General features: G+C 40.8%; 1 protein-coding gene across 2 annotated transcripts; it reads left to right on the forward strand.

The window, feature by feature from the left end:
• Nucleotides 1-812: 812 nt before the first annotated feature.
• On the forward strand, nt 813-13,546 carry TMEM30A (transmembrane protein 30A). 2 transcript variants are annotated; one of them, XM_065833970.2, is made up of 7 exons: nt 814-1,181; nt 7,030-7,146; nt 7,782-7,889; nt 8,960-9,047; nt 9,522-9,665; nt 11,196-11,402; nt 13,155-13,546. In XM_065833970.2, the coding sequence occupies exons 1-7, from the start codon at nt 909-911 to the stop codon at nt 13,346-13,348; spliced, it is 1,131 nt and encodes a 376-aa protein (XP_065690042.1). In that variant the 5' UTR covers nt 814-908; the 3' UTR covers nt 13,349-13,546. The 2 variants fall into 2 exon arrangements, with proteins under 2 accessions (XP_071662967.1, XP_065690042.1); XM_071806866.1 differs by lacking the exon at nt 7,782-7,889 and having other exon boundaries at nt 813-1,181.
• The last annotated feature ends 48 nt before the right edge of the window (nt 13,547-13,594 follow it).

A 13,594-nucleotide genomic window follows, 5' to 3' on the forward strand; every position in this document is an offset into this window, starting at 1 on the left:
CCCCTTGTCCTATCATTGGTTGACCTATGTTATTACATCTTCGCAGCAGCACTGATGCTGTTCCTTTTCATGAGAGCAGGAAGGGCGAGTTATCTTCTCCATTTGTAATCCAACGGATGCTTTTATCCAGCAGCCACGGTCTGAGGCAGTGGGAAGACGAGGTGTGCTGGGAGGGGTCCTCCTGAAGCACTGAGCGGGGTTGACAGGGCCACAGCCCCGGGGTTCTCTGCTCAGAGGTGGAGGTCGCGGACCAAGCCGGCCTCCGGGTCTGCAGAACAGGGAGCCAGAGCCCCGCAGCAGCGGCAAGGCTTTGTGGAAAGGACTCTGCCGCGGCACAGAGGGCTGGGCCAGGCCGCCCCCTCGGGAAGGGGTGTGTATGCCGGCCGGGACACGACCGCCCCAGCGGGACTTGCGCCGCGGGAAGAGGGCGAGTGAGACAGAAAGTGACGCGGTGCTTCCGCCCACGGCGCGTGGCAGCGGGGCAGGCTTCGGAGCCACGGCCCCTCACTGGCACCCGCTGCCCGTCAGCGCCGCGCTGAGCGCAGGGGGGTAACCACGCCCCTACCCTCCTGCCCGGGGCGCGCCGGGCCGCACTGCGCATGCGCTCCCTAACCCCGCCTCAGGCCGGCGGGCAGCCTCGAAGCGCGCAGGCGCAGCTCAGAGTCCCCGGCGCCGGGGCTCCGCCATTTCTACGCATGCGCAGTATGGTTGCGGCAGTGCTCGCCACCGGAGGCGGTTGGGTGTGGCTATGTGCGTCATCAGCCGCGCGCCCGCCACCTCCCTCTAGCCGCGGCCGACTGCGCAGGCGCGGCGGCCTCAGTCACGTGCCGGGAGGGAGGGGCAGGTGACGCGGGGCTCGCTGTGTCGCCGGCCGCGCCGGTGGCAGCGGGCCGGGCCGGGGAGGCACAATGGCGGTGAACTACAGCGCCAAGGATGAGGCGGACGGACACCCCTCGGGCGGCGTCGGGGTGCCGGGCGGTGGGGCGGTGGGCGGCGGCAGCGGCGGGGCCGTGAAGACCCGCAAGCCCGACAACACGGCGTTCAAGCAGCAGCGGCTACCGGCCTGGCAGCCCATCCTGACGGCGGGCACGGTGCTGCCGGCCTTCTTTATCATTGGCCTCATCTTCATCCCCATCGGCATTGGCATCTTCGTCACCTCCAACAACATCCGCGAGTACGAGGTGCGTGGGCGGGGGACACACGGGCTCCTCCCGCCGGCGGGTGTCGAGGCCCGGCCGTGTGTCCGGGCGCGGCGGCCGTTTGGAGACCCCCAGAGGCCGTTCGGGGGGCGCCGGGCCGGTCCAGCGGTGTTGGTACCGCCTGCCCGTGGGCGGCTGCTCCTCCTTGCGAAACCCGCCGCCGGCTCTTCCTGCCCGCGCTCGATGGGGGGGAGCGGCGTACGTGGGTGCCGTGGTGAACGGGCACCTCGTCCTGGCTGCTCCAGTGCAGTTTAACGTTTGTGCTCTTTAACGAACCACCCATCCGTTACCCTGAGTTGGGGTTGAGCTTACAGAGTATTCTCCGTGTAGATTGTATCCTCTTGTCAGCTTTGCCGGTGCTCCTGAGCGAACTGCCAGGGAAGTTAATGCCAGTGTTTTTTAGTTGATCAGCACAGCCCAATGGAAGTTTTGTTCTTGGTAGTACAGAAAATACGTGCATCACTTCTGGGATAGGGTGACCTCAATAATATTTTATATGTTTATTAATGTGCAAAGGGTGAGTGTCAGGAGGATGAAGCCAGGTTCTTCTTGGTGACAACCAATGATAGACATGGCGCAGTGGATACAAACTGAAACACAGGAGGTTCCACTTAAATATGAGAAGAAACTTCTTCACAGCAAGGGTGATGGAGCACTGGAACAGGCTGCCCAGGGAGGTTGTGGAGTCTCCTTCTCTGGAGACATTCAAAACCTGCCTGGACACCTTCCTGTGTAATCTCATCTAGGTGTTCCTGCTCCAGCAGGGGGATTGGACTACATGAACTTTCAAGGTCCCTTCCAGTTCCTAACATTCTGTGACAGTTTGTGACAATGTGTTATAAATCTCTAAATGTTCTAAAGTAATTGTAGTTTCAAGACAAAACTCTGTATTATAATTCTTATGTGCAACAATGATTTAATGTTTTAGATGCTCTATGCAAGATCAGGGTGTCCCAGCTAAACTTAGAAACAAAGATGGAAGAGTGTGGCTTTTTCTAATTACACTTACAAAAACTGAGTCATTTACATCTGATAATTAACCACACCACTGTTGTAAAAAGTTGCTAAGCATCAGCTGAAAAGTAAACTATATATATCACAGTCAGGTCCATTTGCTAATGCTTACTTTGTGTTGTGAGGAAACGGGGATTGGACTAGCTGATCTTTTGAGGTCCCTTCCAATCCCTAACATTCTGTAATTCTGTGAAACAACCTAAAGGGCTCAGGGATAACCTTGAAAGGCAAGTTGTCAGCTATGATTGATTTCAGTGAGCTAATGCGACCAAGATTGATTGTAGGAAAAAAAAGCGTCATTTTTTGTTGAATTGCTGTATTGGAGAATTTTTGAATTCTAATGTGTTATGGATCAAATTATTCTAGTTATCAGACTAAGCTGTCACTTTCATATAAGTAGTGTTTAAGACAGTGGTTTGGCTAGTGGCAGCAATGTGGCATTGAAGCCCGGTTAAAGAAATCCTGATGCAGACAACGAATGGTGTTATATTTTCATATTTCTGCTAAAATGCAAACAATGTTATAATAAAACCAACTTAAGGTTTACCTTCCTCTTATGTTAAGAACTAAAATTCAGGTTATATGTAAGCATATTTTTGAAAAGCAATTGCTTCTTCTGTCAAGGTTTGAGGGCAGACAGAACATCTGGAAATTGACACGAGTGCCACAGAGAACATTGCCAAATTGTCATGGGCACACAGACTTTTAAATTGTCATATTATAGTCATATTTAAGGTAAATACAATCACGTGTTTCCAACAGGGAGAGAAAAGTAAAAAAACATCTTTGCTAACTTTGATTTTTTGACAGTTGGATTTAAAATAGCGATTTCCATAGTAAAGTAATACAGAATCCTAGATAATAATGATTGTAAGGTAAATATGATTGGATAAATGTATCTCGTTTTTTCATTACAACTGGATCTGTGTTGATCTATAGGGACAGGACGTGCATCAGAGTTTCATGAGTTCGAATATGTAAGCGACTTCTTGTGCCTGTATTGCTGCTGGATGCATATACAGAATTTTATATACTATTGTTGCTTACCAGCTCAATCGTGTACGCCTGATAAGCTCCAATAGGAGCCAAAAACTAGCTGTTCCCACCTGACATGTAGTACGAAAATCCATAGGTGAGCTGGGAGAGTAACTGATGCTCCCCTACACAGTCATATTGCATATATAAAACAGAAACAGCCATTTATATTTGGAAGCCAGTCGGTAGGTGCTGGCCTTTCCACCCTTTCTAATTTCAAGATTGGAAAGGGTTTTATTTGTTTATTTTACTGTGTGGGTTCGCTCTTGTACCATCCACCCTTTGTGAAGCTCTCACATGTGAGATCATTAGATTTTTGTGAGGGACAGAGTTCTTGAATTCTGAGAGTATGATCAGACAGTCCAGTTATGCAGGTAAGAATGAGGAAACTTGAGTTCTGTTCTCTGGTCCTCATGCTTGTTTTATCAAGTGTTATAATGTAGAACTTCTGTGAGTGAGTTTATAATTCTAAAGACAGCTGAATTTTGAAAAAAAAAGGTTTAAATCAAACTGTACAACTGCAGCAACAACACGTAGATGAAGCATTTCATGGCCTACCATTTATGCTTTGAACACCAGTGAGGGATGCAGTTTCGCACACTGCTATCACCCATATGCTTAGCTGAGATACGTCCCTGCTTAGTATGTTGGCTTTTGTTAGTAACCTCCAAATGTTATTTACCAATAGCTGTAAAATTAGCTCTGGGAGACAAGACATCTAGAAGTTGGGTACAGTGACTAAGCTCTTTTAAAAATGTAATCGGGAAAGGAAGCAGAGGTAGTTATTTACACCTACCTCCTAGACAATAGCATACTTATTAAGTGTGTGTGTGCATATATATATATATCTGCCTGTAAACTTAGTGTATTGTAATTGAGTAGTATGTATAATTTATGGCCCTGAAATACATACTAATGTACAGTTCAAATCACCCTTGCCTGGAACTAGATATTGCAGCCATTAGTATCTCTGTGAACTGTGCTGTTCTTGTACAGGTGCAAAGACTGAGCAGCAAAATGTAGCTTTTCCATTGATTTCCTTTATAAGCTCTCTTGAATCCAAATGTGGAAGATTTCCAACAGCTTAAGTGTACTAGAATTACAGGGAGTTTTGTGTTGGTTTTTCTCTAGAATTTTCTTGCTGTTTCAAAGGATGTAAACAGCCATTTATCTTGTGTCTATTGTGAAAATAGTTCAGTTGAGTAGAAAATGAGAATTGACTGTGTAAATGTGTCTTTTGGCCCTGTTACTAAAGAGTGAGAGGGTTCTGTGTTTACTGATTTTATTTTTATTTATATTTTTGAATGGATAAGAAGCATTGACAGACCATATTAATATATGATAAAAATTGTGGAATATCCAAACCATTGTGTAGGAAAGAGATCTTTGTGCTCTGACTGCTGCTGTGAAAAGCATAATCATAGTTAAAAAGCCAGATAGGCTTCAAGTCATGACTAGGAATAAAGAACTGAAAGAAAATAGATTACTGTTGCATACATCTGCAGTGTTGTGTGCAGCTTTGGTAGCTCTATCTCAGAAATTATACAGAACTTAATAAAACCTACAGAGAGGGATAGCAAAGAGGACCAGAGTTATGGATGCCTTTTATACAAGTGGGCAAGCAGAGCAGGATAAGTATGTGACAGTGTATGAAGTCTACAAAATACTAAATGGTTTCGAGAACATGTATATGCAATAGTTACGTTATTTCTATACTGTGGACGTGTAAATCAACTGAGAAAGACATCAACAGCCTGGGAAGCTGTTGGTGATAGGTAACTTGTATATATCCAGTGATCAAGGGTTGTTGGGGAGGACACTCTGTCTGGTTTTGTCTTGCTCAGCTGCTGGTCGATCCTGGGGATAGAGCAGTGAGTCAGACAGGTTCCTGCCATGGACCCCAAAGTTGGTCCTTCAGTTCTCTGTCTCTGTCACTTTGTCAAGAGGTGAACACAGATACGTCCATCCCTTTAAATCTCTCTGTTGAATGTGACCTGTAGATGTGGATGCAGAAATAAAACACTTGTATTGATAGTTGCTGTACAGGAAAGTTTTTGGATAGCACTGAAGCTGATAGCAGTCGTCAAAGTCATGGTTCTGTTGCAATATACATCAATTTCATGCTCCACAGAATTTAGTTGATTATCTTTTTAAAACTAAAGGCTTTAGATCTTTTGCAAACTCAGAGTATTTGAGTTTGTCCTTGATCTGAAACTTTTCCACACATTGGAGAACTAACTAGCTCAGGATATGGAGGTGTAAGTTCTTTCTAAAGGAAATTTTTGCTTAAGCTTACTTTAACAGGAAAAAGAACCCACAGGGTTAGCCTTGAACAAATGAGATGTTTGTTGAGAGCTGTGGTGGTCTGTCTGCTGTAGCTAAACAGGACTGCTGCAGTAGTGCTATTTCTAGATCAGCATAAACTCAATATCTCGTTCAATGAAGGAAGCAAAGATTATGTGATCCTCTCTCCGCTAGCTAATAGCTTCTGGAGCTCACTTGTTTCAACCTGGGTATAGGGCTCATCTGTCAGAAATCTGGCAGCAGAGCAGATACTAATGAAAGTGCTGAGGAAAGGGCTGCAGCTTAATAGATATCGAAGAAATCACAGGAAGAGAGACCTTGAAGGAGATCCAGAGGAAAATAGGCTTTCTTTGTTCCCTAAACTTTGAAACTGCATGTTTGTTTTAGTTAACCTTAATACACGTATTAAGACAGATCATAGATCCCTCTTAATTCTTGATAATGCTTTTTACTACAAGCATAAATGAGGGCAAACCATTTGCAGCAGCCTTTCATAAAACTGTGTAGGTCTTGTAGTTTAAATGATACTGCTGTTGAATGGTGTGCCATAACTTGGTGTATGTTGCACCAGTCTGAGTCCAAATGCTAAATAGGAGGTTCATAGTAAGTGTAGAAGTACATAGCTTGTAGGCAGGTGGATGCTTTCTCTTGCTACGCTTGCAGTTCATCTGCTAAGCCCAAGTTATTTCCTGCCATTCACATGCTGAAGCAATACATGAGAGAGAGAGCTGATGTGGTGAGGCGACTTCAGTTGGCTTGGGCCATAGGGTGAGCTCATGGCTGCTCGGGGTATGTTATGCATACTGTCCAGGTAGCCTGTATGTACAAATTTAAAATACTGGCTTGTTTTTGAGCTATGTTATTAAAAGAGAGAGAATATTGTATTAGGCAGACCAACACTGATCATCTTTTGTGTCCATCTGCTGGTATTTTTCCATGCTTGGCAAAACAATATTAGTGTCCTCATCTTGTATATTTTAGGAGAGTTCTTCGGCATTAAGTGAATTTTTTATTTTATTTTATGACTATACTAAAAATGATCAGCAAAGCAAATTTTCTAATGCAAACATTTTTTATTAAATATCTAGACTTCAGCCTCTCTGGAAAGCATGTAAAAGCTCAGATCTGCTTGTCATATAGTGTGTGTTTGTTTGGAAACATCATGTTGTCTGGAGTATTTGCTGTTTGTCTTTTGGTGGGTGTTTAGTTTCATTTTCCCTCAGCAGTAATGGCCCACCTCAATATTAAATTTGTTTGAGGCTGAAGTCAAGCATATAGATAGAATCACAACATCATTTAGGTTAGAAGGGACCTCTTGAGATCATCAAATAGGCCTGAATGGGCTTTTGGAGTTGAGGTGTAATAAGACTGCAAAACAAATGCCACTTCAACTCTCTGGCTTATTAATGAATTTTCTTTACTCTCCCATTGTAAATTAATAACTTTTTTTTTTTTTTTTTTTTAATTTCTGTTATAGATTGACTATACAGGAACAGAGCCTTCTAGTCCCTGCAACAAGTGTTTAAATGTGTCCTGGGACAGCACATCACCTTGTACTTGCATCATCAATTTTACACTGGAACATTCATTTGAGGTATGCTACCCTGAATGCAAAGTGAAATTAGAACAGTTTATATGGTTTATTTCATAACCAATAGGAAAGCTGTATCACTTCAATTTTTCTTTTCTATTTTAAAGAATTATTTCTAGTTGTCCTATGAACTTGGACCTTATTTTTGTGTGCCTTTCAGTAGCAGGAGTGAGATGATTTTTAATGCTTCTGTTTATCTGGAAACGTACAAGATTAAATGGCATGCTTGTGTTTGACACCTTTACATTTACAGTATCTCTCATATAGTTGGTGAGTAGATCTGCTAGTCCTGCATGATTTTAGAGAACCTCAGAATTCAAGAATTGGAAATACCAGAAAAGTGCTTTCTGACAAACTGGAGCCAAATAAGGAGGCTTATGTGCTTAGTATCAGACAGGATAGATGTTGGGATTAGTGCTGGTGAATATCGTTGTGATAGTTTATTGCATGTTGATACTTTGTGACTTCAGGATGGCAGCTTATGTTAGGACAGTACTCAGGTGAGGACAGGCTTGAGGCTCCTATTCTGTGAATAAAAACGGAGAGTTTAAGCAGCTAAAACTTTTGTGTTTGTATGTTTTATTGATCTGTTCTTTGTGTGAATGAAAAGCCCTCTTGCCCCATGTTGCTTCTTGTAGAGCAATGTATTCATGTATTACGGACTTTCCAACTTCTATCAAAACCATCGTCGTTATGTGAAATCTCGAGATGACAGCCAGCTAAATGGAGATAACAGTTCACTACTTGTAGGTATTCGTGCTTGGATATTAATAAGCAACTAACTTCTTATGATTGCATAAATTGCCACATAGCAGAGTATTTAGTTTAATAGTAATGAGGTACTAGAATTTTTGCATAACAGAAGGCAATCCATAAGGAATTCTTATTTTGTTTACAGAAAATAACTGTGTAAAATGCTATAAAATTTCATGTTAGTCATTTCATTAAGCACACAGCAATGCAGTATTTCAATCATTTCTCCAATTTGAATAATTTTAAACTGTCTTGTTATTTTCAGTCACTAGTATCTATCTATATCCATTCAGTCTGAAGCTCTTGTTTTCAGTTTAAAATATTATTTGGTATATTGCAGCTAAATGCATCTCTTTTTGTTGACTCTGGTTCAATACTGAACATCTGTGATACTGGAAAATATCAGTATTGTGTACTCTGTTCGAGCCACTGTGTCATGTTTAGGGCCAGACCAATCTTTCTTGTAATTTTTATGACGAATTGTGTTGTGTTCTTGCTCCAGCAAGAATGATTCTCCGTTTTTACCTGTGAAGGAAACCGTCTCATGAGGTTATGTCTGATGACTGACACAGGGTTTTGGTGGAGCTTTTTTTCTGCTTGCATTTTTGACATGCTGTTGGAGTTCTTGCAGTCTTTGCCATTTTATGTTACACTTGGTTTCTTATTATCCTCTTTCTATAACACTGATGCATACTTAAAAAAACAAAACAAAAGAAAAACAAACACTTTAATGGAAGAATGGTTGAGTCCTTCATGTTGGAAAACTGTTTCTATTGAAAGATAAAAGAAAAAGCTCCAATAACTTCCAAGAAAAGCCTTATTTTTAGTACGACTGTGATGGTATTCTGACTTAATGTTTTATTTAGATTTTATTGCTGTTTGTAAAAGAAAAATCAACCATGCTAACTAGTATTGAATGCTGAAGTATTTGTAAATAATCTGACTTGCAAAAAGATTACTTTGTGGTACATTTAAGATGAACACATTATCGAGATATTGTAGTAAAAAGCAGGTTAGTTGGATAAAGTAGCACACATTCATCTGCTTTTTTTCTTTCTGTCAGAACCCAAGTAAGGAATGTGAGCCTTACCGCACAAATGAGGACAAACCCATTGCTCCTTGTGGAGCTATTGCCAACAGTATGTTTAATGGTATGGTAACAGAATTTTAAGTTATCACTTAGATGTTTTTGTGCTTTAGTGTATGTTTTGTGTTGTATTGCAAATTGTTCTGAGTAAGGACATCATGGGCTTTTTTTGTTTTGAATTAACACATTTTCATTGCTCAGAATAAAATATCTTGTACTGCTGTTGCTTTTTTTTTTTTTTTCAAAATTGCTATCAAAATTCATTTAATCTGATAGTGTACAAAGGATGGAAATACCTGTTGTGAAAAGCTGTTATTGCTCTGGAGTAGACATATAGATATCATATATGGATAACACGCTACTATCTAATGTACATTAACTCCTACAGAACAGCTTGTGATTGTGGCAGGCAGTTAATAAATGCCTTGTCCAGTTTTTTGTTTTGTTTCTCCTGGAGATAATTGTTTCACTGCCTATCAGGATCATCTGTCTAATGAAAGTTTCTCCAGCTGGTTTTCTAATTTGATTTTCTCCTTAGATACACTGGAATTATACCGCATTGATAATGACACAGTGACTCCTATTACTTTGATTAAAAAAGGCATTGCATGGTGGACAGATAAAAATGTAAAGTTCAGGAATCCTACAGGAGATGGAAATAACTTAACGGCACTTTTCCAAGGTAAAGGAAAAAAAAAAAAGAAATATGTGAAATTTTAAGAACAAACCACTTCAAACACATTTCGATTCCAGTAAGTTTTACCTGACTGACAGCCTTTGAGTGAACATGCTAATTAAAAATACTGTGGTTCTCTGAAGAAATCCAACCTAAGGACTACTCTGCTATCTAGAAAGGTTGTCTTTGAAAAAGGAAAGCTGCAAATTTCACGTGAAAGTGTTTGGGTTTTACCTTTACTGTAATCATTAACTTGTTGCTGGTTTTTGTTTGGGGGTTTTTGCTTGTTTTTTTTTTGGTTGGTTTTTTAACATTTGTTTTTCACCTTAAATACTGAGAGAAGCCTAATAGCTGCACTGTTTTTGTGGTTTAACCCCAGCTGCTAACTAAGCACCACACAGCTGCTCCTTCCATGCTCCATCCAAATGGGATGCAGGGGAGAATTGGAAGGATAAAAGTGAGAAAGCTTGTGGGTTGAGATAAAGACTGTTTAATAGTTAAAAAACCACGTTGTAAGGAAAAAATAAAAAAGAAAAGCCAACTGCCCAAGCAGCGTCAGCCGGTGCTTACCTCTACCTGCCCCATTTTATTATTGAGCATGACTCATATGGTGTGGAATATCCCTTTGGTCAGGTGGGGTCGGCTGTCCCGGCTGTGTCCACTCCCAGCTTCTTGTGCACCCCCAACCTCCTTGCTGGTGGGGTGTCGTGAGGAGCAGAAAAGGCCTTGAGGCTGTGTAAGCACTGCTCAGCAATAACTAAAACATCAGCATGCTATCAACACTGTTTTCATCACAAATCCAGAACATAACAGGATACAAGCTACTACGAAGTTTAACTCTATCCCAGCCAAAACCAGTACAACTGCTATAATGCTTGGATTTATTTCATTTTTTAGGTTAAATGCAGTTTGGTAAATCAAGGTTTTCTTTGGCCACCAATGTCTGAAAATTGTCTTCCTCAGGGCTCTACAGTGTGTGGGTGTGTTGATGCAAGGTATCTAATAATTTCAGGTTTAACCTGATGGTCAATTTCTTGCTTAGTCACAGCCAAATTATGTGTTACCAATGTGATGCTACCCTTGGAAAAGCAGATACTAATACAGTGTAGAATTGTATTTCTAATAAAACTAGCAAAAGCATTTATATGGCATCATCTAAAATGTCATACATAATTTTATTTGCTCGTGGCCCAGGAAATGGTAGTTAAACTCTTCACAGGTCTGCAGAAGAACTATCTCACTAGAGTAGAGTAATGTTTTGAGACAAAACTTTCTAGCTATATAAATATGTAGAGGAGGCAAATTTGTTTAAATGAATGGGCACTGCTGTCCAGAATAAATGGACATGCACTACAAATTAAGCTGCAAAATAAAAAGTTGTTAAACAGCCTAGTGTCTTGCAATAATAGCAAGCCAACCTGTCCATATTGTTTAGAAGTAATTTTTTTTGTGTGTAATCTGAGAATGAATTTTGATGAGCCAGTGTGCTATTTAGTCCTGTATTTGAAATACTTCATTATTTTTGTTTCATTCTAGGCACAACAAAACCTGTAAACTGGCCCAAGCCAGTCTATATGCTGGACACGGAGCCTGACAACAATGGCTTTATCAACGAAGACTTCATTGTTTGGATGCGTACTGCGGCTCTGCCAACATTTCGCAAGCTGTATCGTCTCATTGAAAGGAAGAATAATTTACAGCCTACCTTGCAGGCTGGAAAATATTCTTTGCATATTGGATACAGTATCCTTTGAAAAACCTTTGAAAGTAGCTAAGGACCTTAGCTGGATTATGCAGGCATATACTTGTGCAAGTTCAAATTGAACTAGCCTTTTTTCTTACCATGTCTAAAAAAAAAAAAAAGATGGTATTGAGCTGTGGTTGAAGACTGGTAGTGAGGACTGGGTGGAATAACTACCATCTTGTACTTCTGTGCAGGTTTTTATAGAATTGTGTGTGGCTGTTAGAATGTGAAATCCAGTCTGGTTTTTAACCTTCATAAATGAAATGAGTGGGTTAGACTTATGCTCTTTAGTGTAAAGTGCAGTTTTAATCATACCATTCTTAAGCTATTTTGAAGTTCATATACAAAGCCATTTTTAAACCATGATGAAAACATTCAGTTCAGTAAAAAACAATTAAAAAAACAATTCCTCTTTAGAGGAAGCCTTTGTGAGGAAATGATGGAGATGTTAATCCTAGGGAAGATTTCAGTGTAGAATTTACCTAGTAGGTAAATTTTAGAGGACGCCAGTGTCTTCTGTGTACACTTAACTTGAATTCTCACAGATGTATGGTCAGTCTCATTCACTTTTTTCTCACACATTTTGTTCACATTTATGGGTCCTTGTGGTCTCCACTAGCTGCCTCATGTAGAACAGAGGCTGAAGTCTGTGTATGGGAGCGTTAGCCAAGTTCTGGTTTCTGCAAAATACTATATATAGGCACACTTTGTTTACCCTTAGGTTGATAATGTGCCAATTTGCAGTGTGCATTTTTACTCATCAATATATGCACTACTAAGTCTTTGCCTTCCTGTGCTTTCCTATGGATGTATAATTATTGCATTGACACTGAAGAATATTGATCATCTGGGAGAGACACTTTTCATGAGTGCAGGAGTTAACATTAATTCAGGAGGAGTCTGGGCCCTTCTTTGGGTCCTTTTTGGATTCACATGTTGTTGTCAGATTACTCTCTACTTGTGGACTTGCTCCAGAGCAGCCTGCTCTGCTGTGCAATTATTCAAATTTGTGTATAAAATTAAATTAGTAGCTTCATAGTGAGAGGGAAATCAGATTGCTTGGGTGCTATAAAGGAATTGAGAGAAGCATAGGAAAAAGGAAAGAACAGAGGTAGCTGATAGCCTAGAAATTTGAGAACTTTAACTTAAGGATGTAATGACAATCAAGGGCAGACTGACTTTGGAGGTTAGAAAAATGCCAGCACTGCAGATCAGGTGAGAAGGACTGTCATTCTATTTTGGACAAACTAAAGACTAGCTAGAAGTGCAGGAGACTAGAAGAGGAGGGTTGTCATAGTTACTGAATTCTTAAAATTTAAAAGCACTTAATGATAAATTTAAAATAGCTACTGCAGTATTTTCCTTTGCTGCAAAACTGAGGGGAGTACATGTAAAACTGAATGAATATAAACTCACTGAGAAAAATCTTGTTCTAAAATATATTCAAGAATTAAAATTTAGATTTCTCTCACTTTACTGAAACTGCTGTCAAAACCCCACAAAATCATGCATTTACTCTTCCCTTAAAAAAAGGTTAACATCTCCTAACGTGGCAATTTTCTTGGAGTAGCTGACAGTTCCCAGGTTAGTCTTAGCCTACAGGAATAGCTACATTTTTCACTTCCAGTATTCAGAGGCAGCAGCTTGTATTTGGAACCTGAGTGAAATGACTCAAAAATCGTAATGTGCCAGACCACATAAAGCTACATTTGGAAATGTGATTCTTGTTTTCCTATATATTTTTTTTTCAGATTATCCTGTACACAGTTTTGATGGACGAAAAAGAATGATCCTAAGCACCATCTCGTGGATGGGAGGCAAAAATCCCTTTCTGGGAATTGCTTATATCACTGTTGGGTCCATATGCTTCTTCTTAGGAGTTGTGTTGCTGATTATCCATCACAAATATGGAAATCGAAACACTAGTGCAGACATTCCCAATTAATCTTGCATTCTGAAAACAAATGTACTGCATGTGCATCAAGGCCAGTCCAGAATGTACCCAATTTTTGAAAGATCAGTCTCTGCTTCTGTCACTTCTGAGGCTGGGTACATAATTTTTATCTAAAGCTCCCCTTTCCCATACTGTGGATTAACTCTTGACTGGTATACAATTAGCTAGATTGATTGTATCTCTGCCTTTTTCTGATATTTGCCTCTAACTGGGCAGGCCACATGATGCATGTAGCTC

The sequence above is a fragment of the Patagioenas fasciata genome, chromosome 3, assembly GCF_037038585.1.
Source record: "Patagioenas fasciata isolate bPatFas1 chromosome 3, bPatFas1.hap1, whole genome shotgun sequence".
Taxonomy (NCBI): domain Eukaryota; kingdom Metazoa; phylum Chordata; class Aves; order Columbiformes; family Columbidae; genus Patagioenas; species Patagioenas fasciata.

Coding starts and splice junctions, on each gene's coding strand:
- TMEM30A (XM_065833970.2), top strand. CDS start 909: ATGGCGGTGAACTACAGCGCCAAGGATGAGGCGGACGGACACCCCTCG. Junction 1,182..7,029: donor ACAACATCCGCGAGTACGAG/GTGCGTGGGCGG, acceptor TTTCTGTTATAG/ATTGACTATACAGGAACAGA. Junction 7,890..8,959: donor GAGATAACAGTTCACTACTT/GTAGGTATTCGT, acceptor TCTTTCTGTCAG/AACCCAAGTAAGGAATGTGA.